This window comes from Leptosomus discolor, chromosome 7, assembly GCF_034619465.1.
Source record: "Leptosomus discolor isolate bLepDis1 chromosome 7, bLepDis1.hap2, whole genome shotgun sequence".
NCBI lineage: Eukaryota > Metazoa > Chordata > Aves > Leptosomiformes > Leptosomidae > Leptosomus > Leptosomus discolor.
The window spans coordinates 64,925,895-64,953,759 of record NC_141397.1 but is presented as its reverse complement, the minus strand read 5'-3'; the positions used below and the strand labels follow the sequence as shown (position 1 = coordinate 64,953,759).

Genomic DNA, 27,865 nt, shown 5'->3' with positions numbered 1-27,865 from the left:
GTTATAGGCTTTTCATCAGAATGGAAAACGCAGGCACAAAAGAACTCACTGCAAGCAGGCATCAACATTAAGGAAACAGCAAAGCCTATTTTGACATGGCATGCTCCTGCAAGAGCAGAGTCAGCAACCCAAAATTAGTGGCTAATCTAGTACTGTGAATGTCATATCCCTATATTAGAAAGGATCTACTTTAATTCCATGCCTAGTTTCCAACATCTGATTAGAGTGGTTATTGGCTACTTCTGGTTAAAAAGAAAATAAAGAAAAGAGGCTCCGACAGATTCATTACCCTTTTTAGAGCTTTCATCTAATTCTGCCTTATGATCACTTCTAGAGCAGCCCAGCCACGGAACCTTGGAGATGTTGGCTATGGGACCTCTGAAGGTCTCTGGTCCAACCTCCCACTACAGGAGGATCACCACCAGCTCTCGATGAGCTTTGCTTAGCCAACTCTTAACTGCCAAGGGTGGGGACTCCCGCAGCCTTCTGGGCAGCCCCTTTCCACGCTGCACCACTCTAGCTGAAAAAGCTGCTTCTGCCATCCAGCCTGCACCTCCCAAGCTGCAATCCGTGGCCACTGCCTCTTGCTTTACCATCTGCTATTTCATAAATCACCTATTAAACTTGTGTTACTACTTCTGTGTGCGTCGTCCTCACCAACTGCAGAAATGTTCGCAGTCCACCTGCTTCAGTGACAGAGGTAGACAAGAATTACACTCAGATTTCTGCAGAAATGAAGAGAATTGATTTATAGACTGCATTTTGAAATTAATAATACCACCCTGCTAAGGAACGGGTCAAATCCACTTCACACTGGTGCCTTTGTACTGGCTTAAACCCATGATACTATTAGAATTACTTTTTATATACACTAGGAAGATGAAAACTACACTATGACTTCAAATTGTTTGGCAAATGCATCAATACTGCCTTTCAAAGGAAAATGTATAAAACAGCGCAAAAATAATAACAAAGAGATGAGAAACTGGCTTACTTCAACACGATGCTGATTCCTAAATATGATTTTATCTTTTCCAACAGGGCTGCTTAAATTGAGCAGGAGAAGGGAGAGAGGGCTTTGTGAAAAGAGACTGTGATGCTTAAAATAGCGTTCCTCATTCCGAAAACGTTAGCTCAGCTTCACATCAGCCTGCAACCACTCGCAGGGTTTCAGCGCCGTTCGCTGAAGAATCAAACTAAAGTTACAAACTCAGATGGGCTGGGCAGACCAGCTCCAACGTCCCTGTCAGAACAGCGCAGGACCAAACCTCTCTTGCCTTTTGTGCACTGACATAGTATTTCAAGCCAGGTTTGCTGGGGTTTGCTGCATGACTGACATTACACACTGTTTTGTTTGACTCCCCAGAACGCCAACTCTACATGCTTGCATAGCTCATTAGCTACAAGAGAACTAATTCAGTGAAATTCAAAATCACAGCTGAGCACTGAAAGGTTTTCTAATTCAGAGCCAGCCCTGTCCTATACAATACGTTCAAACGAACATCAGACCAACACTGTGAATCCCTGTAGCCAGCTTGATACAGAGGAGGGGTCAAAAATAGTATCTTGAGAGCTCACAGCAAAGTAATTGCCCCCATGTGTCCAAGTAAATTAGACAATCTAATAAGCCACAACTCTATTAATCATCCTCTCAAAGGTCTGCCTTGCGTTTCTTTCTTATTACATCCACCTTGGTCTCTGAAATTCCTTTCAGAGGAAATCGGTTTGTACTGAGAGGCCCAGGCAATTAATCTTGCATACAACACTAACTTCAGTGCTCCAGCGCCTCCTCCCTCGCTGCTCCTTACAGCCACCTTCTGAAGTGCTCTTCTCTCATAAACACAGCTGACGAACCGTGAAAAGAGTTTCATTTCATGAACTGCTGCTCATAGCGGGGTGAGGGGGAAATGCAAGAAAATGCAAAAAGTTTTCAGACACTTTTATATTACTCCAAAATACTTTGTCCGAGCAGAGACTGCAGGGTAATGTTTAGATGCTATAGGGATATGAACCATACAGAACAAGATCCACTAATGACCAATTAGAGAAATTTCAAAAGAGAAAATATCAGGTCCCAGTAACTGTGTCTCAGTTCCTTCTATTCATAATAACGCATTTTATATCATTTTTCTGCTCTCCTGACTCGGTGCTAAGGTTTAAAAATAAGCACCTCAGACTTTAAGTCTCGCAGATAAGATACTTAAGAAATAGAAAGAATTTTTTTTCCAGTACTGTTGGTATCACCTCCCTGTTGAAATGCTTACAGAAGTACTCTGGGACACTCGCCGAGTCCGAGGTAAACTCTGTTTCAATGTCTCAGAATTTTCACTCGCTTAGTGCATGGGTGCTGTGCCACACGGCACTGCTGAACTAGTTCTCCAAAGCCAAAGAAAATCTACAATAAATATCACATGCTGACTGTTGTTGCATTTTGAACACGCTGCCAGTGGTAAGTTACCTTCACTAGGATTTTCCCTTTCAAATTCTGAGGGCTAGGAAGCTGCCTGGAATCTCCAGTGACTACAGATGACAAGTCCAGTTTGTCACCAAATATCTCCTTCAAGTACTGAGCGATCTTCTTTTGCTGTTGAATGCTGCAATGGTTTTCAATAGACAGTATCACTGGAAACCTAGAAACAGAACCCCCAGACATTGTCATAACTGTGTGTTAATAGAGAAGACCTGCACACCTTACCCCACATCTCAGTATTTCCTCATGCTATGTACGAGACAGCTTTTCAATTTTCCTACTGAAATATTTTCCTTAGGCAGAGAATGTTACGGTATTGATTTTTAAGTAGAATTTTCCTGCAGGTGTGAGTGGGAAGTTCTGTTCAAATAAAGGACCAAAATCATCTGTAGATATTCAGTCTCAGACTGTTCAAAATATTACTGAGTTCACAATGCATGAAAGGTCTTTCTAACTTAGGTCGAACTTTCTAACTTGATTGATGGAAACAGCTCATGCAGCTGAACGACAAATGGCACGGGCAACAAACAGGGGAACAGCACTCACTGTATAATTTCTCAATGTCAGTGTGTTTAAAGGCATATACATGCTTTCTGATGTTGATTGTTGGGATTGACATGGGATTAACTACACAACACAGACGGGCGTAGCTTCAAAACTGAGTCTATACTTACTCGTTTTTGATGAAGGCGTATTTATTGATAGTTTCTGCCACATCACGGAAGAGTATTTTAGAAGTAAGAGTATAGCCGTGGTGCACTACCGGCTCTCCATCTGGACCATCCCAGCAATCCACTATTAAGACAAAAAAAGCTATACAGTAAGAGATGCCCACGATCTTACACATTTCTGCTGATCGTGCTTGCCAGCAGAACTCATGTACACTGCTCAACCATGCAGGTGTCAACAAGTTTCATGCCATCTATTAGGACCTACCAAACGAGTGAAGGCAGTCTTTTCTTATATCAAACGAGAAATCTGGAACCTAAAACTGCGTTTTTTCCCCTTATATTAAACTGAGCTTTTTTGCTCCTATATAAAATCACAAAGGTGTAACAGGTCAAATAACGTTTACAGCTGCCTCTTGGGAAAGCAGCTTCTGCTTCTGAAGACAAACTATTTAAAACCAGTTTAGGCTTTTTCCACTCCCGATTAATCTAGCAGTTTTATAACTGACTATAGTAAGAGTAGCATCAAATCCACCACGTGTAGAATGGACTAGGACAGTAATACTTTTCCTAACAAACTACCCTGGATTTACACCAAACTTGTCATTACTGTTGCCTCTACAGGAAGTTAAAAACTTCACAAAGAGAAAGCTTCAGAGCTATTACCTAAACTGTACAGTATCTACAACAGCTCTGAGGTTAAGCAATACAAGATGCTACTGTGTGTTCTAGTGAACTTCTCTACAGAACAGAAAGCACAGTGATAGATCACCCGGTTTTCCCAGATTCACTTTCTCGAATTAATTTTTAAATTCCGATTAACAATTTTTTTGCAGAGATGAGTTTTGCTGTACTAGTCTTAAAAAATTAATATTGAGTTTAAATTCGTCAAAAGACTTTATCCTAGCCAGAATCTTGAAAAGGAAGAGACTCATGTTTTGTTATTATTTAAATCATGCACAACTCGAACAAGAATCCGATGCGATCTCCAGGCTGTCAGACTAACAGCACCTTGTTTTCTTCCACCAGCATCCAGCCAATGAAAGGGCATCCTACCTCTCTGTTGGGGCAGACCAAAACCCGGTTTCTCAGCTCTAAGATGGTGACAGAAATGAGACACACAGCTGTGCTGACAGAAGGCATTATTGGCTCACCCGTCCTCCTCCTCCAGGCCCTTTTCATCTTCCCTTTGCATCTGCAGGAGGAACTGCAGATGCAAACACCCACCTGCCCATTCCGAAAAAGGTCTGTGCTGGCTCAGCTCATTCAGAGCCACGCGGAGTAGGAAGCACCCCTGTGAAGCAGTCATCTCCAGCACGGGGGAACCGCAGAGCGGAACAACCGGGGCTGCTCTGCTGGAACTGCAGGGCCCCGAGCAGATGCCTGCCCATTGCCTTACTGGGGGCTGCACAACAAAAAAGTGCTTCACACCAATGCGGGACAACGGTCAGCTTGCACTGACTGAGAAAGGCAGGCAGGAGAAAACAGCGGTGGTGCCTCTGATGTTTGCCTGAGGTGGCCATTCCCAATAGGAAAACTCCGTTTACACCGCTAGAAGACAGGAGTTTCCGGCTGAAGTTAATCAGACAGTGAAGCATTGATGTTCTGAGTTTGCTCCGGGCTTTATGTTTGAAAGAAATATCCATCACGTTTCTGACAACCAGCAAGGTACCCTAAAAATATACCTTCAACACATCGACAACCATCTTGCAGCACCCGGGCATACATCTCCGCTCTGGACTGGGACAGCAGCTGGTCTCCTGTCAGGTATGTATTGTGAGATGAAGCAATGAAGTAGTTACAAAGGGGCTGATCCATATCCTGATGCACTTCGCAATGCAGCGGGTTAAACACATCGCAGGCAGGACTGCGCATGAAGTTGGTGAAACCTTTGAACAAAGAGAAACAGTTTTGGCACGGACGCAGCGTGTACCACCCAGCAAATGGTTTGCCCTCTAACATTTGTTTTTTCTGTTTATGCTTGTCAGGGATAACTCATGTCTCCAAAACCCCTGAATCATGTAGCAGGGATTAACCTTCCCGGACCCCGTGTTTTCAGCATATTAACTGCCGTCAGTGCCTTGCCTGGTTCTTTGCACACTGAAGAGGCTGGTGCACACACAGGTATTTCTTTATGAAGCCTATGGAAGTTCTGACACCTTTCAGAAGGATACATTCCCAAGATCCAACCCTTGCCCCCAGACAATTTTCAAACAGCTTTGAACCAGAAAAGCAAATACAACCTGGAAAGACACATTTATGACTGCCCAAAAAAACCGAACCTGAACAAATATTTGCAAAACGTGACACTGAGCTAAGCCTCTTCAGAAATTAATAAACAACCAACAGCAAAAAAAAGAAAGCAGGTTTCTAAGAAAAGCATAAAAGTAATGACTAATAGCTGTATGAGAAGACAGCAAAACCCCACAGATCAATACAGCCATAGTCCAACCTATTTTCAGATCAGATGTTTCATTCAGACCCTCAAAAGGGGCAGATGACAAAAAAAGTACATGTGAAAATTCTCTGAATACCCAGAGAACCTGCCCACACCAGATCCAACGCACAGACGAAGACGAGTGTGCTCCAACTGCCTTCTGCAGTTCAGACGAAACCACTCCGCTAACAAGCGGGACAGCAGAAGGTGTTATTGATTCCGTTAGAACTGGTGGAAGAAAATACCCTCCCTCACAATTATTCAGTGAGGTAAAAATGATCTCTTCATTTAGATGTTACCGCAAACAGACAGCATGCAGCTAAACCATGAGCCATTACTGTTATAAAACCCGTCCTTTCCTCCTCCCCCCCCCTCAAACTGGCATCCCCTACGCCCTCTTGATTCTTGTGAAAGCATCGGTATTGCTGAGAAATTGGGTCAAATGCTTAGGCGGCCGCAGCCTGCATTTCCTGGGATGCTGAATTGTGCCTTGGAGGTGGTGACACAGCTGGGGCGGTGGAAGGGAGGGAACCTCAGCCTCACGTTCAGCAGGACACAGAGGATTTGACACGGGCACCGTGTTTCCCTCAATGCACCCCTGCGATGGTAACGGGTAAGAGCTACCCCGCTCTGCTCCATCGCAAGTGTAACAGCTTGTAAACGAGAAGCAGCAGAGGAAATCCCTCAAACACTGGGCAGCAGAGCACATGAGGCCTGAAGATCTGCCAGGACTTCACGCTGCTGTTGATGCCCCATGGGTCCCAAGTTGAGAAGTAATCTTCAGAAGGTAGCAACAGCGCCAAGAACAAATCAAAAGACACACTCCTACCAAAGTTAAGAAAGATCTGACGATTTATACAGGTCACAGGACAGAAGCGGCAGACAAACTGACATCCTGATGAGGAAGCAAACGCTTTTTTCCCCCCCGAGTGTGTTGCTGACACTTAGGCTCTGCCCCAGCGCCACTCTTGCCGTAAATAAGCACTACCCTGATGGAAGAAACTGCGCAGACAAGGCAGCAGGCACCTGAAGGGCTGCGCTGCACACAGAGCGCGAGGGCCCACGCTAGCCAGTTCCCTAACCTAGCCAACCTCACTCCAGTCGACAGTTTTCTCTACGCTGCAAGTTTATCTGAGAAGATGGTACTTCGCTTACATCCCTGTAAATCAGACCAGCGTTGAACAGAAAAAGTTTAAAAAAATACCTCCTTTGAGAATGAGAAATGTAAAATATTTCAAAAGGATACTGCCAACAGCACCAGCCCTGAAAGCAACTCAAACATAAAAGCAGCAGCAGTAAGGTTAAGAGCAACAGAAGTGCTTTCAGAAATACGTTTTTTTAGTGCCATTTTGCTTTCCTTATTTCAGTTTAAGTGCAGTGCCCTGGGTCACACTGGAAGCTGTTTAAGATCTGGGAGGCCATACCCAGGATTTAAGTACCATGTGGAAGAAGATTGTTCCTTCCCCCCCCCCAAATCACCACGTAAATTATGCTGCTTCATTACAGCTCTTCTGGTCAAATTAACACACCATGGCATTTTATCTATTTCATTCCAATTCAGACTTTGATTTAATACTAAGTTGGATTCTGAATACATATACTGCTTACAATTGCTTTAGCAAACAAAGTGAATAAGTTACTAAGACCCAAAGAAAATGCAACTATCTATATTTTATTTCACATAAGCATAAATCAATGGATTGCACAGGAGCTGTTCCAGATCTACAGACAGAGCAGAAGAAAAGCTTTTATGACTTCAGTTAGAACAGGCTGTAGTACAAAATACACAGTATAGAATGTTTTATGTTGTGTTTTACAAATTTAGCAATAAATTCACGCAGGCCCAAGGCATCCATGTTACTGTATGATGGCTGTGACGTACCGCTGTGTAACACCAGCTGCCAACTCACCCCACGCACTCTGGTTCCTCCCATGTCTCACAACAATGCACCTATGCTACCGACTGCTGATCTCCGATGTAACTTTCCATCGGAGTCAAATATTGTAAGCTACACCAAAACACTGTTAAAGCTTTTCTATCCCACTATGGTACATCAAGACAAAACTAACTTCAAAATCAAAAGCTTTACCTTCAATCCCAAGAACATTTTGCTTCTTGTTTTCTTCTGATACTTCAAACTTCTGTACGATGTCAAGACAATATTCTGGCGTCACATTATTCATCTGCACAAAAACAACAGTGTTAGTGCACTTATTTTTAATACCGTGTCACCAGCATGCCAAAATCTGCTTTGGGCTTCTGGGTCCAGCTGGAAAGCCTTGTGATCAAACATCAAGTTCAGTCAAATAAGAACAGGACAGTCAGTAACTACTGGAAACCGACTTCAGGGGTTTGGTTTGATTTTTGTCAGTGCTGCACAAGCCTCACGGCTCTTACCTTTGAGAAGAAAGGTAAAGGGGAGTTACCTTAGTTACCTTAGAACAGGAGTGAGAGGTAGTAATCACACCAAAGCTGTGTCATTTTAGCTTAAAGATTAAAATTAGCTGTTTAAGCACACTTAGTAGTAGTCGTACTGGGCAATACTGCTGAAGTGAGAACTACGAATTTATATTCTTTAATGTAATCTATTTAAGCATGCAAAAAGATTTGGCACCGGGTTTGATTTAATTTTCATGCAGCTTCCACTTCTGTGATTTCATTACTTCCAAGACAGTTCACTCTAATATACAGGCTATAAGACAAATAATTAGATTCTGAAATGAAAAACAGTAGTTCTTTGAAACAAATAAAGAGTTTTGTCATCAGCTTTAGCTAGCCCACAACTGAAGTTCTAACTGACTAGTGGGGCCAGAGTATCACCATACACTTATACTGCCTTTAAAATTAAAGGAAAGAAGTAGCTTCCATCATTCACCTCATCTTTTCTCACACCCACACCGTTAAGTTGTAGAGAATCACAGTGAGAACTACGACTGGGTGTATTTCATTTCCTCCACTAATAATACCACAGGATGACCATGATGACACTAGAACCTTTGGCAGCTTATTCCGTTTACTGTTTGTACTCTGCACCTTTGCCAAAGTCAGCTCAAACGCCCTGACATGGGGAACAGTCTGGAAGCAAGGGACCACGCAGCCCCCTCTTAGAGAGCGTGTCACCAGCTAGCACGCCTGCTGCAGGCCAAGGCAGGAGCGAGGTTAGCCATCAGGCAGATTACACAACGTTCTTGTTTAAACCTGAAAACGGTCCCTCTGTGACCTGTTCTCTTGCTAACGGACTTCCCTTTCAGGTGGCAAAACCAATTCCATTTACTCCGCTCTGTCTGTAGCCTTCAATGAATTTGTGCTTTCCACCGTCTCCAAGCTCAGTATTCCCAGCACCAGCGCTCGGCCACACGGAAATCTAGGAGTAGGCTGCCGCTCGTGATCTGGGCTTCTCTCAGGGCCTGGTCCTGCCAAGTGCTGAGTTCCTCCTAAGAAATGTGGGGACCACGACTGACCACATCTTGTCACACCTAAAAGGCTACAGCCCAAGTATCAAAAGTTACCAGAGGAGGGGAAAAACTAGACCTGTCAACATCAGAAGTATAGTAACAGACGGCAAGCGAGCAGTTCAACTCAGGTGGCGACTCAAGCTGAAAAACTTGGAGGTATTTTCCAGCCTTTCTCCCCTTCACCCTTCCCTCTGTTTTTCCTCTTGCACAGGGGAAGCATGGCTCAGCCCATCTCGTTCTCCAAACATTTTATTTATATCTCCTAGCTAAGCCAACAACCACGAGACGCCTGCAGGAATTATGCAGGATAATAGGAAAGAAAACAATTCAGTAGAAAAAATAACCGATTATCCTAGCTCAAGTAGATGTTGCTGTTTGATTGCAAACACTATTCATAGCAGGCCCTTCTCCAGCACAAGCTGGCTAGAATTAACTTTTTCATTATCCCACACGGCTCCCTGACAGCTGAGTGGCAGGGTACTTGTGTGCTCTAGGAACCCAAACGTCTAATCTAGTCCAAAGCTGCATCTGCCAGGGAAAAGTTCACCGATTTGTGCTTTTTAACTGTAGCTTAAGATACGACGACTTCGGCTACTCGTTCAAATCTGTTTGCGTTAAGTTTTAAAGTATTCTGCTAAAAATAACATCAAACAGTGATGATCATTGTTGACGATGGAATATTTAGATACACAGATTATTGAAGATGGTCAATAGTGGAGCTTCCAAAATCTCTTGGATGCATGGCTACTTTTTTATAATTCTGGTTAAAAGCCTTAATTTTGATGCAGGTATGTTCTATAAAAGAGTGTCAGCCTTTGAATAGCCAATAAGACCTTGGGTTTTAAGTAAATGAGCTATCAATTATTTTTCCTAAAAACAGAATCCTACAAAAAAGCAACATTATCCCCAATCTTCAGCACAGAAGTATGAGAAAGAAGAGGGAAATCACTTTTGATTTCACCAGTCTCATTTCAGTAGCAGGTCAGACAAACCTATTGCCAAAAATCTAATGCCACCCGAAGCTGCAGAGCACTGCGATGCCACGTAATGGGAGAGCCCTCGTCTGTCCAAGGCCCACGAGCTACAAATGGGAATCATTGTCACTTCCCATTCTCATGGGAAAGGAAATAAGAGAAAGGAATGTAAAGTAGAAGAGAAGTTAGAAAAAAAAGGAAGGAGACATTAGAAAAGTGCAACGCTAATAACGGGTGTTCCTAGACAGGAGGCCAACCCATCAGCGTGCCAACAGAGACGGTCTCATTACATCCCTTTAAAACTTCTTCCAAGAGAGCAGGAATAGTTGTTTCAAAACATTCATTTTCCAAAAGTGTACTTAATCCCCACTTCTTACCACCTCTTGTCACATTTTCACTGCTCACCACATCCCTAGTTATTCCCGTGACACTGCATAATTAGTGTAGACAAGCAATGAGAGTAAACTGACTCTCTCAAGCAGGCTTAACTCAAAATGCACTAGCCCATATGGAATAATTAAGGAAAATATTTACATACTTATATGCGCGTGTTCCAAGGGTGTAATTGTTATAAAATTACTACCTCTTCAGTTTAATGAAAACAAGCAGGGGCATTAACTTTCGCCACCAGCTTCATTTGGGCTGCATACAGCAGCAGCCCTTTAGCCACAGAAGGTCCTACTTTGGTACCAAGATGATGATGTGGCATCAACATCTCCATCTGGTTCCTGTCGCTCGGGAGTATGACAGGGTGCATCACACAATATGCAGCGCTTCCCTGGAGCCCGCAAAGAACGCTGCTGTAGGCAAGGTCCCAGCAGGCTGTGCTTTTTCTCAGGACAGATGAAAACTGTATCGCCAAGAAACTGATCCATGGTAAGGCAGCAGGTGGCAAGCAGGCACACGGGAAACCTCACCCTCAGGAAACCAAAGCTAAACATTTCAGGTCTGTAACACCAAAGCAGCCTTGTCACTGCACGAAACCATCAGCACGAGAGTTAAAAAGCACTTGATGTGATGTGGCTGGAATAGAAAGGAGGAAGGAAGGGCAGAGAGCAACCAGACAACAGCCACAGGCTGGCTGACCCGCCCCAGACACAGGGCAGCATCGCTATGGGGCTCCGAAACTGGGGCAGAACGAGGCCATCCACTCGACAACGCAGGTCCAGAATGGCTAGCAACTGCAAAGCTGCTCTTTAACAGGGAAGACGGTGTTTGCAGACCCTATTGCGCCCAAACCCCACTACCCAAAGACAAGTATGAGACAAGCTCTGTCAGTCAAAAGAGCCTGGTGATCCTGCTGTGGCAACAATCTGCCACATAGCAGGAGTTTCTGGGGAGGACCAACTCAGACAATGATACCGGTTTATTAAGAAAGGGCACTCCCAAAGGGACAACACTTGGGCATGCAGACATGACTGGGCATCCAGGGATGTTCCTCCCACACAGCCACTTGTGCTAAGAGGACTGCAGGACCAAAAGTCACTCCAGAAAACCAGCCTACTTTCTGCTTTTCTGACGTTTGAAGCCACAGAATTGCAATTTCAATAGGAACGAGCTGAGTTTAACTGCATCTAAGTGGAAAGAATCTGTTTCACAAGCTCTGGGGTGAAAGCAACAGGAAGCTCTCTCAAAAAAAAAGACCCAGCTTAGCAAGGTAACAAAAAACCCAAACTCTTTTTATTCTATCATCAAGCTGCAGAATCTTTAAAAGTCTTGCCAAAAGAGTAGCAGATGGAGTTGGACAGACTGTCCACAGATTTCCAAGCAGCCAGACAAGAGCAAAAAACTGTTTGGTTGAAGGCACTTGAGAGCTGCATTATGACTTGAACCACTATCAGCGTTTGAAGGGAATCTTGCCTTACCCGAGGACATTATCATCACGTCTGTGGTCTGAAAATATTAAAGGGTAAATCTGCTCTAACACTGTTAATACCGAGAAGTGGGAAGAGGCAAAGAAAGTGCAAGGTGCTTCTAAACTACGGTGACAAGAGGTTCATCTACAGGACATCATGCTTTTGCTCTTTTCATTGTTTGGTTTTGGAATAAGGTTGACCAGATCATTTATAGCAGACAGCCCTGTCCTCATTCAGCATCTTGAGTGGTGTGGAGACCCAGAAGAGGATACAGTATGCCAGACTTGACAGTCAACTTGTTTGTTCTGCTGCATCAGTAGTTTCATTATGTCCTTGTGCACCCACAAAGACAGCTCTTCTACCTCTTTCATGTGTTTTTCTTCCTGCTCCAGGTCCCTGAGTGCCCTCTCGTACCACTGCTCTTCACTGTTCCTGGGCACTTCAGCATCTCCATGAACATGTCCTCCCTGGAGCATTTCTTTGCTTTCTCATCAATGTCAACCTTGCTGCTGCTGCTGTCAAGGGGGCTCCACTGAAGGGCACCCAAATAGAAGGCAGTGATTAAAGAGGAAACAAAGGAAAAAGCAGTGAGCTCAAAAAAAAAAAAAACACCACCACCCAAAACCCCAAAACTTAAGGCAAGAGCGTAAAGGGGAAAAGATAAAAACACTTTGTGCTTTAACGTTGTAATTAGCAGAACTGCCAGGACCAGATTGCTTGGAGGGATCTGCGTGTTGAGGCTACCACAGCGAGATCGGCGACGTGATAGTGCTCCATGTTTCCAGAGCCGTGGAGCCATATATGCCAGGGAATTGCCACAGTGGCCAACAGGGGGAAATTCAGCAACAAACCAGCACAGACTGTCACAGTTTACGCTAGGGGTAACTCAGGAAAAGCAGTCATCGCAGGCAGGATCCCAGAACAGCACAGGCACAGGAGATTATCCAACGACTGCGGGCAAACCCCAGCGTCCATGCCCAGGAAGCTGAAGTAGGTGGGGATGTTGGGATTTACTCTCAGGAGGTTGTTTTGGAACAAGGATCCATGGGGTGAGCAAACAACCCAGGACCAACTGCCAGAAGCAAACAAGAGCCCTAGAGATCGCAAAGTTCCTTCCATGGTCCTCCCTGTCCAGTGTACAAGCTCTCTCCATGGATTCTACAGCTGATTTCTGTAGTCATCCAGTCTCTTTAAAGATGGGCATGAAAATCTCCACTGGAGCAACACATATAGGAATGGCCAGAGATTTTTTTTGTTCAGCAAGTTTGCTCATAAGCACGTTGGGGGAAAATCTCTGATGTTGACCCAACTTTGTTTCAAGTTATTTATGCTTCTTTTCATTCCTTTCTTTTTTTAGTTTTTAAATTCCTTACCAGTGTGCCCGTTCCTGTGGTTCCCTGAACCTCACCTCTCAGTTGCTTCTCTCTGAGGAGCTTCAGATAGAAAAACAGGCTCCAGACGTGACATTTTCTTTGCGCAAGTCCCACGCATTTGTGGGGAATGCCCTTGGCCGGGTTGGTGCAATATTAGCCCTTGTGTTATATCACAAAAATGTAATCTTCCCTTAAAATTTAATGTTTAGGCCACATTTAAGAGGCCAACGCTTGAACCGCCATCTTAACAACAAAAGCAGCAGTCTTTATGATCACTACTATTACTGATACTTGGGAACTCCTGGGATGTATAACAGCATTGTAGGATTCAGCTGTGCTTACAGGTAAGGATCTGTGAACACAAAGATCCATCTAAACATGTTACCTCATTAAGCCATGCACAGGCAAACCATTTGAGGATAATCAAAATCGTTTGCTCTTCTTGCCATGTGTTTCTAGCTTTACAACATATCACATATCATCCTAATTTAGAGTATATCTGCCAAGATCTTTATTCATGAAATGCATCTCCTGGAAATATAAGCATCCCCCCACAAGACCAATAAACAGCCCAGACAAGCTATGCAAGGGAAAGCAACCATGCTGAGACACACGGTAATGAGCTGTAACTAAGAAGTGTGCATGTTACCTGAACACCATTACAAACAAACGGACACTAACCATGTTGCCCTACACTGACCTTTCTTCTACCAGAGTCCGATAAAGTTCAAACTCTTTCTAGAAGTATTTGAACAACAATAAAGCCTTTAGATTTCTTCGTAACAACATCTGTTCTCTACCCCCTGCTACAAGCTAAACTTTCCCATAAAATTCTCTCCCTATACCTGAATGCATTTATACGTACATATATATGGTGCACAGTATTCCGTACCTTTTGTTCCACCTTCAGAAACTGAGCAAGCTCTTCAACCGTGAGGTGATCCTTCTTGTCACTGTAGCTTAGGAGCAATAAGTAGAGATCTCGACGCAAGGACATCATCTTGTAAAACACTGAAAATTCTTCAAAATTTAAGGTTCCTTGGTTCTCATCTGTGTCTGCTTCCTAAGAGGTAAAGACACTCAGGTAAAGCATGCTAAACACAGGTGAATGCAGGGAAGAAAGCAGGACAGGACTTATGTACACAAACAGAAATTTAATAAATTCTAGTCCGCAAGATTCTGCTCAGACTCAAATCCTAGTAGGCTAAAATAAGTGCAAGATTATATTATCATCTATCGCATTTTTTGATGAAAACAGTTACTACACTAAAGCCACAGGCTCCCTATGAAAGTCTCAATTCCATCTTTAGCTTTGAATGCTTCCTGTGTAAAGAGGCTCACCCTGGGCTTTATTCTGATCTCTGTTACTCTCCTGCATGCCCTGCAGTTATCCTAGATTAAAACATAGCAAGGAACATAGTAATTTCACCCCGTGGCTTCCCCTAACAACAAAGTCTGACATTTTAAAACATTCAGGACAATATCAGAGTCTCGAATGTACGTTAATTCAGGCTGCAACACCCTCAGCACCCTGTCTGCACTCTGTAGAGGGGACAAGTCTGCAGCAGCAATAAGACTCCACACCAAAACACATGCTCCATAGCCCCAGTCTTGATGGCAGTTTTTGTTTATCCTCGGAGGTAGGAAGAGAAGAAAACAGTACTTAACGCATGTTAATACAAGGTTTTTACTGTGAACATCTGCCTAAGAGGATTGCTTTGGATTTTCAAAACAAAGAATATATTCTGGAGAACTGCTGTCAAACATTATGTAGGTCTCCACGAAAAATGAACTTCAGGGAAGCTCCACCACTTGCTACGTTTGAGGCTGCAGGCTGACAATGGAGACAAACTGAAATAAGTATTTAGAAGTGTACTATTGTTCCCATGAACAATGTCCTCTGTTCGCAGCTGTATGTGATGTTTCTTTCACTGCAGTTACAAACCCCTTGCCATTCCCAAGTCACATTCTGTTACAGATTGTGCTCCCTTCTATTCAGGTCAGAACTTCTGTGCAAAGTCCATTTAACAGACGTGGCTTTGAACCTGTTGGTTTGTCTCTACAGTCATATACCAAATACAGGTTCTTCTCCAGATGGAGGGCATCCTCACCCTGCTATCACCTCTTCCTTCTCAAGAAGGCTCTTGCAGTTGCTGTCCAACCTCACTTCTCTAGGAGAGAAGCTAGTCTAACAGCAGATGCAACAAACACCTCTCTGGCCTGCTTTGCTTTCCAGGGATCCAGTTTTACTTCCCCTTCACATAAAACACTCCACTTCGAAGCATGTCTTAGAACAGGAGCCCATCTTTACACCAGTGACTCCCAGTACATACACACAACCAAAGCAGCAGCCCCATCCTCTGTGCCCGGACGCAGGACCTGCACGGCTTCACCATCCTGCCCACCCCGCGTAGCCACAGGTGCTCCTCCAGGCTGGGGGCTGTTTGTGCCGTGTCCGAAGTTGTAACGCCCAGTCCCACAAACTGCACTGATCAAGCGCAAGAACAGTGCAGAGCAGCTGGATATAGGGGTGAGGATTTGTCCCAAAGTTCCTTTGCGACTCCCTTTATCCTGCATTAAGTCTTGGAAGCCCGTAGGACTGCTGGCACAAAGCACCACTTGTGGGGCAAGGCCTCCAGATCGAGCCCTGAATGACTAACAGCAAACAAACCTTCAACACTCCTTTTATATCCAACCGCAATAACTTTAACCATGCCTGTGAGGTCTAGGACACAAACTCAGGTATAGGCTGGCAGCAACTGCAGCAAAATAAAAATAAGTAAAGCAGCTTATTTTTAACCAGAAGTTGCCTCTGATTATACAAAGGCTGGTGGTTGCTAGAGTGCCCTACTTTGTTCCTAGACAGTTTAAAAGTGCAGTCAGAACTACGTTTTTTTCCCCTCTCAGTGCACAGCCTCAGAACTCTCTGCCTCTCCTGCAGCAGTCCACAATAGCAGCAAACCCCAAGGATCTCTTGGAGCTGCATTTCATTACACCTTGTTCGTGCTACTGTCATTTGAGCTATAAACTCAGATCACAGCAACTAAGCTGAGAAGAAAGTAATTCCCAGCTAACTGGTGTTGAAGAGGATTTAAAATAATTTCCTAACTAATACGTATCTTAAATGACATTTATAATTTGTGGGAACAAGTAAAACCCAAATTCATCTCCTCCACACAACCCCACTGGTTTCCACAGTTCTCAGGTCTTTGGGGAGTAGCTTGATACTCTGCAGATGTATCTCTAATGTGGATTTTATGCCAGACAAAAAAAGCACTTTTGACCATAGAAGATTCTTCAACTTTCCCATGTTTTATAGCAAACCAGCTTTTGGCTGGTACTGTTTTTGAAGAGTTAAGAAAATTTTATTTTGCTCTCCATTATGTCCTTGGCTTATCTTTCCTTTCCTGCAGTAAAGTTCTACCACCACTAGGGCTGGTGGAAAATGGTAACTGTTTTCAGACAACAGAAGTAAAAAATAGATTCTGGCTAAGTAAGAGGAAGTTGTTAAAAAAACGAATTACCTTCATAAAGCTAGTTTCTATTAAATAATTTTCCATAAAGAAATGAAAAAAATTACAATAGAAACAGAGTAACTTCATTGTCCATCAATGCCAGCATAGAACAATTCCATTCACAGAGATGAAAACAATAACGCATCTAAAAAAGTAATATTAATAAATTGCCTTCCATGTGGTTCATGTCATTAAAACGATGTTCTGCTGCATCTTTGTGTACAAAGACCTGGAAAAAGCCTGTGAGGTACTGGAAAGGACAGTTTCAAGTCCCAACTTGCAGATCCTACTCTGGGTCTGTTCAGAAATAGGCCATAACCGGCACAACCTTACCACAACAACGCTGCGTGTTAGGGGCCACCAACCTGAAACATCTGCCGGACCTTCCGGCGGGGCAGGTTAACATTGAGTTTATGCATCAGCTGGTGGATCTCTTCAATATTCAGCAGGCCATCTCCATTCTTGTCAGCCTCCTCAAAGGTCTGTTTGACCCAGCTACAAACAGGTCAAGGAAAGGTACGAGAGGGTGATTTCCCGCAGAGAAGGGAGGCAGAGCACTTGGGCAGGTAAGTGACAAGGCTTGAACTCAGGAGAACAAGACTCCACCCCAGCTCTTCTGGGAAGGGGGATAACCCTCCTTAGCAGCGGACTTTAACACCTTCCAGGGAGAAGAACTGAGCATTATTCAATCCAGCCTTCACAAATATGTCTTCTTCAAGTGAGCGCCTCTGGGTAAAACATTTGAATTAAGACTTCCCACAGCCTGCATTAGAGTTATTGGGGTACACTGTGAAATAAAGTCAAGATCTGGTGCTATCTACATGGTTCTCCCCAGGCTGACGCCAAAGCAAAGCATTTCTACTACTGTATGCCTTGTGGTACAATTTGCTATTGTACCTCCTACCTAGTGCAACTAAGACCGTTATATCTGAGGGCTACTGGTTTCATGACTCGGCTCAGAGGAATCAAGCTCACTAGCCACCTCTATCAGGGATGACACTAATGTAGTGCAAGAGGATGGAAGAAGGAAGACTCTGAAATCAGCCCAAGTACCTTATTATCAGCTTGTGGTTTCCATAAGAACCGCATTAAAAATTAACCACTCCTGGTTTTCCCATGCTCTCTCCTCCAAGACTGCCACACAGTTCTTTCTTTCATCTGAATATTTGTAACTCTGCCATCTCTGGACAACTTCTTTGTCCACCACTTTCTCTCTGATACCTCTGGCCTCACTTTGTGCCACACCTTCCACAGGGCAGCAACATCTCCATAGAAGTCACACAGTGAAAATGGATATTGCTCATATATTCGCTGTTTCTCCCCTCACAAGGACAAAATGGCATCAAATAAGGCCAGCAGCTGTCAAATTCCAAAAACAAGAGGTGGTTCTTCACACAGCATATGGCTCACCTCTAACAGAACCTTTTTTGGGACATTCTGCAGGTTTACATGGCTTTGAGGCAACACTGAACCAGGGTTTTTTCCCCCCTGCCCTTGCTACAGTGTCATTCAAATGCTTAAAATGGGTACTGGTTTATGACAATTATTCCCATCTAGGTTCACAACAGCAGCTCCTTTGCACTCTCATTTCTGCTACTAGCTTCTCCTCCAAGAACATACTCCAAGTTGCCAAATATTGCTGGGCTTGCTCCGATATCTTCTTCCACTTCTCCCTTCACCCTGCTTGAACGTCTCCAGTTTGTAAGCAGCACCTTTCACCCCCTCTTTGCACATATATCCCTTTGCAGCTCTTGCTAAGTTCTTACACTAGCTGGAACTGGTACAGGGTCATTTTGTCTGCAGTCTCCCAGCTGCCACATTTGATAACACAAACAGGACTTGAAGCGATGTTTCACCAGTAGAGAACATACAGCAGATATGTGCAGCTCAGAAAAGTCGTGGATAAATATAGCAAGCTGAGTATGTGTGCAACAGAGCATGCAACATATCCCCCAAATGGATCTGTGCTTATCTTCCATCAGAATTAAACATAGAAAACACAAATTAAAAATACCTGAAGTAAGTATATTCTCCAGGCGGGGTATTTACAAACGACCACTGTGGATTTCTGTGTCGCAGAAGAGACAGGTAACAATTTTAGTCAAGATGGTTTTGGTTTGTTTATTTTGGTTTAGGGGGACGAGTGTTCTTTGTGTTTAACATACTAGTCAGCACTGTTGTGAAAGAAAGCACATTAAAAAAATATTCAATGAACATGATCTTTACAAGAAGTTAATTTTGGTTGTTATGCTACAACAAACATTTAAAGAGCTTTAAAGATTTGTGCTCCTGACAATCAACAGAGGCAGCGAAGCACACACAGATATCTGACTTACATCGACCAAGAGAAACAGGGATGGCCAGGAGTTACTAGTCAGTTTACTGAAAGACTCCCAGAAATGTTAGGGTTTCACCTGTGCAGAGGCTAACAAATTCAAGTTTTCAATTAGTAGTATCTTGAAACAGAATCTTCTAATGGATGCTGCAATTTGCTGCAGCAGAATAAAAGCACAGTTGGGCAAATAGAAGATGACAGAAATCCAGAAATCCTCCTGGGGTTAGTATTTATTGAGATAACTAGAAATGACTGCTTCAGCCCTTCAATAAGAATTTCACTAACAAAATGCAGGACTACCCCCTGACTTCAATGCAGTTTAAGGCAGACCCTAAGGCACGGGTGTGCAATAAAACATCAGCTAAGCGTCCACGTCAAACCCGTTACTCAGGTTTCCCTGAAACCAATGGCAAGGTTTAGGGTCACTTAACGGGAGGCAAAAGGACACCCTATGCTGGGAAAGCCAGAAATACTGAATCAGAATCTGGAGGAATCAGGCTCATAAAAGGATACTGATCATGTGTTCTCTGTCGCTTAGCGAGCGAGTCCTCATCACTTATTCCAGCCATCAAATACTTCAGTCCCGTGATCCAGGTGCGAGCTTCCTCTGGGTTAGATGTGATCAGATCCAGTGACTCCATGTGGTTGCCATGGTAAATGGTAAAGCAACAGCTCGGGTCAAAGTTCCCCTCCGCATGGCGGTGGAAGATTTCAGACTGCCGGCCTTCCGTGACTTTGTAAATGGAATCGATGACAACTGTGGGGGAAAGGCAACCAAACGGACATGCTTGGGATATCCACCCAGCCTCTTTCTGCTTTTAGCGATTCTGAATTATCCGGGCTAAGGGTTATTAAAGGTTTTTTAATATTACATCTTCACATCCAAAAGTGCCTCTTGATTTCCAGGTTTATCCTTGCTTTGGCCGTGCCACGTGCACCTTCCAGCTGCCTGGAAGGCCGGCCAGGGCAGGTACAGGCAGGTTACGGCAAAGCTCCCGCAGGGCTGCCTGCTACGCCAGAGGGCCGCAGGCTACTCAAAGGGGAGCACAAGGAGACAGATACCGAGTGTCTTCCATCAGTCAGTGAAACACTGCGTAGCTCCAAAGGGATTGCTCCCACCACAGCCGTGCTTTCTACACCAGGATAACACGGCACCCAACAGCTATGCTGTTCAGCAGCTCTTAGCCACCACACACTGGCCCAAAAACATCAACTGTCACTATCTGTAGCCTTCCCAACTTCTTGTTTTTAATCTCAAGCCTCTGTGACAGTTCTGTGAATTTCTAGTCCTTATTCTATTCCTTAAACCACTAATTTGAATTTCCAGTTTAAAACAGTGCAGCAGGAACAGTTTCAATGAGAAATAATGCTACACAATAACTTCAACACATAATACCTCAAGAAAATGATCACAGTTAAGATTAAGAAACCTCAATCTAAACTTTTCTAGGTTCCGTATTAAAATTTGTGACATATACATTGAACAGTTCAGCATAGTTTGTTACCAAGTCCCTCTTCTGTTTGCTCATAATTCGTATAAACCTATGGAAAATGGTGACATCTGGCTGAGCTACACTCCCCTTCCTTTCATAATCCCGAACTTTTAGTAGGTGGTTAAACTCTACTCACACTCTTAAAAACCTTCTTGTAAGTATTACATCACATCTAAAACAAGCATCAAAAAGCACTTCTTTAATTGTTCCCTCTGGGAACACTCTAATACTAAACTGCCCCAGAAGTTAAAAGAAATATTAAAAGTTTACTTTTTGCCTTCTCGCTTTTTCTGGACGGTCTCCATCGGATGCAGGTCCTGTGCTCATCCAGGTAGAAGAGACGAACTAGCCCTTTGGTTCCACTCTTCAGCTTAACCATCTGAGTCCCAGACTGCATAACGCTCATGCATCTTTCAACTGTGAAGCAGAACAGAATAAATTCAACTAAATGCCCATCTAATAGCACTAATAAAATGACTTACTGGCTTTCCCACATCTGCCAAGCATATACAATTTTTGGCTTACACCTTTAATGACAGAAACTAATCATTGCTGTGACAGACACACTATTTCTTCTTCACCACTAGCTTCTCCATGTAGGAAAAAAAAATCATCCATCAAAACACCTTCACAACAAAGGAGGCAAAGAAAACTTTACCATATGTTGAAGGAAAATTATAGTTGTTCCATGCTTATGTCATTTAAATATTTTTATAGTATTAGACACAGTACTGTAATTTTAAAACCCAGCACTCCACAAATTTTGAACGGTGAGATTATCATTCAAACTCTGCATTCCTTTGGGATCTTTAGCTGGAACCCTTTGGGAACCCTTTAGCTTCTATCTTGTGTTTTTGACCTGCTAGAACTGCTAACAGAATTATAAATACATAATCCCTCCTCCCTGGCACACACATTTACACCCTCTCCATCCTGCTACCAAATTCCAAGCACGTGCTGCTTTTATCCACCCATCCCACCCAGATGACAAGGCTTTGTTCCTCTAGGTTTTGACTAAAATACACCCATCGCTCCCATTTCATCTCGCATCTTCCCTCCTACAGTTTTCCAAACACCAAGATCAAGATAAAATTTCCTCTTGATCTCAGTATATATCCATGCTCTTAAATTACCTTCTCCTGGTTTTATCCTTTCACAGCCTCTCCTCACTTGATACCACTCCAAATTCACCTCCTAGATGACTTGTTTACACTCTGGCTGGCTCCCAAATACTATCTGGGTCTGTCTTTATTTCTTCCTATCACCTTTCTTCTCTTCACCACTTCTCTCTTCAGTAGTCTTCTTGGTATGACAGCAAAGACTAATCCACCCTCCCACTCCTCTCTGCCAGAGCTAGGGTTTGTTGTCACAGCTCCTGTCACCTCCTTAGCTCCCACAGCAAGTGGCACAAGCAGCAGCGGACTCGGTGCCAGCTGAAACCCCACAGTGCTCCCATCCACCAAAGCACGTTGCAGTGGCCCTGCTCAGTCCGTCTCCACGCAGGAGCCTGACCAGAACACCGCTCCCAGCAGAGAGCCACACAACCCCGAGGCCACCAACGAAGGAGAACAGACCTGCTGCTCCTTCCAAAGCACCTCTGGGCAGACGGAGTCAGAGCAGCATCCTAAACGTTAGTCAAACAGGGGACAAACAGCCGTTGCACCGGACCAACTTCCCCGGCTCCCTCACACGAAGCCCTTTTTTGTTGGCAAGTCAAACCCCACATCACATAGCCGCGCGAGCTGTGCTGTTTTTGATGAGTTTTGTCTTTCCCGGGGGAATGAAAGGACTCTGGTTGAGCTGAAAAGAACCAAACTCCCAAAAGCACCACAGATGTGCATGAATGCAGTAAGTTTGCCCTTTATTATGTCCATAAATATATGGCCTTCCCCAAATCATCACACATACCAAGTAAATAGGTGGGTTTGGAAGTGCTGTAAGATGAGCCAGAAAAGTGACATAAATTGACCCAGAAACAGATGCTGTACAGCCCCCATATGTTGGCTGTGGCAGTGTTAACTTCTATCTACCTGAAGACGCACAAAGCACCAAAGAGACAAGCCTTTACACCACAAAGGATGGAAAACTTGGAACCTTAAAGAAGAAAGATTAACTGAAGCAAAAGTCTCTCAAACTTCCTACATACATATATACACGCACACCTTCTCCTGGCAGACCGAGCCTTTCACTTTGGAACTGAGTTTAGATCCAGTTTGCCTTGGATCCATACCTAACAAACAAACAAGAATTGTCCTCCAGCACAGAAATAAGGGTCTCTGTAGGAAAGGTCGTACCAGAGAGTGGAGATGCAAACTGGAACTGTTACGTTAGCCTGGCACACGAACTGAATGCACGTTTTTATTTCACTATTCGAGTGCAAGAGGGTTTTAGCTCAGGAAGAGGTTTAGCAACAAGCTACTCAACACAGAAAATCTGCTCTTTGCACCTAAGGCTATCTGTTATTAATAAAAGTCTTACAAAAATAACTAATTCTCACGTAAGTCTTTCTATTATCATCAGCTCAGCTGTCACACAAAAACAACAAACTAGTTTCGCTAAGATGTTGAGGACAGCTAACAAAAGGCAGACGAAGGAGGACTACGTTTCTGTAATGCAGGAAAAGCAGAAAATGGGCCCCACACATATAATCATAGCCAACAAAACCATGGCGGAAAAAGCCACCAAAACACATAAAAGGCAACCCCGTTCCTTCTTCACTGTTTCAATTGCCGAAACCTTTCTACATCACATTTGTCATTGTTACAGATGCATTTCACATACACGTTTTCAAATAAACTTCAGAATCAAAGTTATATGGAATAGATTTTAAAACACTTTTTTCACCAACAGAGAAGAGCGGAAGAAGCTCAGCTCCTGCCAAATATCTCTACATTCTCCATTTCTCAAATGCCATCTGCAATAAGTCTAGTGCCCAGGCAAGCACCATCTTTCGGCTTGCACTTTGCCCATTCCAAGAAAATACCACCCAAACGCAAACATTTAAAGAATAGTAAACGTGTAAGAGAGGTCATTGCATCATCCCTACGGTGTAGGTGTTAATAACAGAAAGAATCTACTTTAAAGAGCGGGCTACGGTAATAGAAATGCCATACCATTCACAGGCCCACTGCATTTCAACTCTGCAAACCATTTACAAAACACACCATCCTCCCCTTTAAGCTATTTATAAAATATAAGCACACAAAGAAAAAAAGTCTTTTTCAAATCTATCCCTAATATGCTAATTTCAGTCTCTAGCCAGACATTCACAAGAGAGAGACACCGCACATTAGCATCTGAATAAGGTGAAGTTATTGAACAGAGGCAGTTCAGAATAAAGCCCCAGAAGAGCAATTCAAGAGCTTTCTCTAAGGAATAGGAAAACTGGTTCCAGAAAAACATTTAATCCTCTAGATAAACCATGAATACTGAGTAAATGAAGCAGCTCCTCGGTGCAGATGTATATTAAAATTTGAGAAAGCAAGACATGGTTTCCATTATATAGTATTTTTCTAACACAAGGACTAGCTGCGCATTTTTTTTCCCCAAAGTCTGAAAATGAATTAAGTTAAACTAGAATACATGTAGCTTATGTATTGTATATTTAAAGCTTTACTTTCAAATGAAAAACGAAACCTGAAAACTACAGTCACTGTTTCCAGGGTTATGCAAACTTACCCTCGACAGTCTAAAACCATCCTAACAGACATCCTGTAGGTCAATGAGTTTTAATAATATTGAAATACCAGTCTATCTTTTCCTGCCAAAACAACCATTTAAAGCAAAACAGACCTGAATTCAAAGAGCATTTTTTAATTTTTAGTTCAAGCGATGATAATCGTTCCTAGTAGCACACAGATTTCCTTTTCAGAGGAGCTGCTTCTCTATCGGATGGTAAACCAGATACAAACCCATCTGTGCCAGCTCGACTTTCTCTGAAGTGGCCACACTCCCCAGCACATGGTAGACCTCTGAAGCCAGCAGGAAAGCCATCCGAGCCCCGGGTAAGTCCAGATGTTATTTGAAATCTTGCACGTTAGGCAGCTGCTCTTTATTCTACCTGACAACACTGCTCCTCGCTGCTGAATAAATCAAGCCGCTGCCCAGGGACACTAAGCTGGAACTCTGACCGCTGACCATACGCGGCCTTACGTTCAAAAAGCGCTCTAATCCGCCCCAAATCAGCCAACGCTACCTTCCGTCCAGCTCTGCTCTAATCTATCCCCATGTGCAATCAGGTCTTTAATAACCAGGGAACAGCTTAGCACCGCACCCAGCAAGTAGCTCTCGCAAAAAGTTACAGCTCCGTTCACCGGTTTAACGGCCATTCCCTGTATGAGCCCTGGTTTTCAACAGTTGGCAATTAATTTGGTTTAATTCTCAACAGTCATGATTATGAGGTGCACATCTGCTTACCGTTGAGCTGCACCCCAAAGCCTTTAAGGCAGGCAGGACCCTTCAGTGGATACCAGGTAACTAGAACGTTACACCTGGCAGCGCTGCCAGGAAAAGAGAAATGCACTTGGATACACAGGGCACACCACAGCACCGACACAAGCATCCACCCCCCATAAAACACGTTCATCTATGATTAAATAAACATGCTGGTCACTCTGCAGCCGGAGCCAACTGGCAGGCACCGTGCAGGAGCAGCACGGGCACCCGGAGGAGCCGGCTGGGACGCTCGGTGTGCGCCCGCTGCCCTGTCACCCGCACGCAACCGCCAACACCGCACCGAGGTTTCCCGGGTTATCCCGACTCCTGAGCGCTCAGCCTTGCTGAGCCCTCAGCCCTGGTGACCTTCCCCAACCCGTCATTTCAGTCACGTAACCCTGAAAGTCAGCAACAGCAGCGACGGGTTTGAGATTTTTTGCTGATATATTTTGCGTTTTAGTTATTCAAGAAAATAATATTACTTAACCATTAGCAGTAAAACCATCTATTGCCAAGAGCCTGCAGCAAAGTCTTCATGGAATACAGGTTTTGGGTAAACAGGGGTTTCTTGCACTTTTTCAGCCAGTTTCAGCGGGATTTCATTTTATAAACATCCTTTTTTGCACCATTGCTTTCAAAGAACCATGACTTGCAAAGAAACCATGTTAACTCTTTGAACAACCAAAAAAAAGCTCAACACATTTTACTCTGTGGGTGCTGGGCAGTAAGTCACATGCACGTGCAAAGCTTCGACTAAATAACTTCCACACTTGTCCTGAGTTTACTCACAGCAGCCTGTTGCCGCAGTGGCACCCAGCTCAGCCCGAGCGTAATCTCATCCATGTTTCCACCAGCTTGTGAGAAACAGCACACGAGAGCCGTTCGACGCTGTACGTACCTCTTCAAACAACGAGTTACTAGCTCAGTTTCAGGACAGCCCGTAAAACCTATGTTTGTAAGGTTTTTGCCACAGGCAAACAGCTCAAGTGTTCACAGCAAACCCTTAGTAAATTAATACAGTTGACCCCTAACAAACCAAATAGGTTCCATATTCAATAGCTTTAGGAACAGTGTCCTACAACTGAGTGTTAAGATTATACCACTGAAGTTAGGAGACAGATTTTTACCTTTTTTTTTTTTACATCAAAGATCAAAACAGTTTTTTTACTGCTGACCACAAAAACAGTCTGTCTTATTTTTCCCCATTACAGTACTATCTGTTAAAAACCTCATATTTCAAAGTACAACCAAAGGAAGATGGTTTGGTCTCCTGTCTTGCTTTTACGGACTTAGTGTTACAGCCATCTGACAAAACAAAAAGATTAAATAAGGTATAAAGAGCATTACCAAACAATGAGAAGTATAATTATGCAAGAGGATATAAACTGTGTTTCTAAATTATATGCAGCAAGCTGCATTAAGCCAACATTAAGCTTGAGGAGATAAAAAAAAAAACCAAACACACACACAAAACACAGAAGTTACTTTTTTGACTGCAACATCAGCTCTTCTCCCTGACATTCAGTATTTTTGGTTTTACTGTATATACTTTGCAGGTATATTGTTTGTTCTCTCTCCACAGAAGGAAGAGCCAAAAGACCCCACCACCACCTCCACCACATGCTGTTCCCACCCACACGATGGCCAGGACTGCCGCAGACATCTCCTGTGATTCATTGTGCTGCGCTGTCCATGAACCACAACGGGATCCTACACTTCACCTTCAGGTAACTGCTCTTATGCCATGGAAAGCATGGGTTATCTCACTTGATTTAAACCCGCAAATGCCACCACAGCAATTACCTCAAGTTTTCAGATTTAAATCCCCCAAAATTCCAGAAACTGAACTCTAAGTGAGACTGTTATACAAAAAGTAGATGGTTGGTGGTTGGCAAAGGAGTCACAGCATGCTCCCATCTCTGGAATTATGTACCTGGACCCAGCTTGGAGTCCAGGTTTTACTGATGTAGATGCACATTCCCAAAAGCAAGCACTGAAGAAATGTGCAAACAAGAAAGCACACACACCCCGAACTAGAGAACAGTGTGCAGTTAAACTACCACTATCCAAGCGGTGAGGATACCCTGGATGCAATCACAAAACAAACACACACACAAAAAACACCCCAAACCCCACAACCTTCTCAGTTGTCTGAACTCATCACCCTGTTTTGCATCATTTACTCAGGACGAGTACGCTGTAAGTTTGTCTCTACCCTAATGCCATTAAAAGCCATTTACTCCCTACCTCCGTGCCCCAGAGAGCACATTTTATCTAAATGCCAGAGAGCGGCACTAATACCCCGCACGCCACGCAGCTTACCGCTAATGTCATCAAACGCTGATTGCTGGTTTGTTACGTAACAGCCAAAAAGCCCAGGAGAGCCGAGCCCACAGAGGCAGGCCTGGGGGAATCCGCAGCCCCAGTCAGGACCGTTTTCAACAGCCACATCTCCTATTTTATGCCAGATTTTAATTTGCTTTGCAGCAACTCTTCCAACCTTACGGAATTTTACATTAAGCTTCTTACAGTGGATGTAATCATAATCTCTGTGAAGTCCACGGACGCGAGATGGACAATCTCTCACACTTCTGCAAATCTCAAGAAATCCTCGGGGAAGTCACACACACACCAGCAGAGACACCAAAGGCTGGTGCTAGTCCTGGCAAGGCCCAGCTGAAGAGCAGGCAGGTATTTCATTTCAGCCCTCCAGAAGGTAGAGAAACAAGCAGAGTAACCAGCCAAACACAAACTGTGACTACTCAAAACAATCGTGAAAGGCTTACAGTCAAGGTAAAATTGTAAAATCTGAAAAACAACTCACGTTTGTAAATTGACTAAATAATATGCCAAC

At 43.7% G+C, this 27,865-nt stretch overlaps 1 protein-coding gene across 5 annotated transcripts in view; it reads right to left on the bottom strand.

Annotated features, from left to right (window-relative positions):
* The window catches only part of PLCH1 (phospholipase C eta 1), a 67,627-nt gene that overhangs the window by 22,044 nt on the left and 17,718 nt on the right, over nucleotides 1-27,865 (bottom strand). For 4 of the 5 annotated variants that reach the window (XM_086467760.1, XM_086467758.1, XM_086467762.1 and 1 more), the window contains exons 2-9: nucleotides 20,848-20,994; nucleotides 19,598-19,841; nucleotides 17,115-17,244; nucleotides 14,127-14,297; nucleotides 7,666-7,759; nucleotides 4,824-5,027; nucleotides 3,145-3,265; nucleotides 2,459-2,630 (exon numbers count right to left, since the gene is read on the bottom strand). In XM_086467760.1, coding sequence (XP_086323886.1) covers nucleotides 2,459-2,630; nucleotides 3,145-3,265; nucleotides 4,824-5,027; nucleotides 7,666-7,759; nucleotides 14,127-14,297; nucleotides 17,115-17,244; nucleotides 19,598-19,841; nucleotides 20,848-20,994 — 1,283 coding nt within the window. Of the gene's footprint in view, nucleotides 1-2,458; nucleotides 2,631-3,144; nucleotides 3,266-4,823; nucleotides 5,028-7,665; nucleotides 7,760-14,126; nucleotides 14,298-17,114; nucleotides 17,245-19,597; nucleotides 19,842-20,847; nucleotides 20,995-27,865 lie in introns of those variants that run through there. The other variant, XM_009959874.2, reaches the window with a different exon arrangement.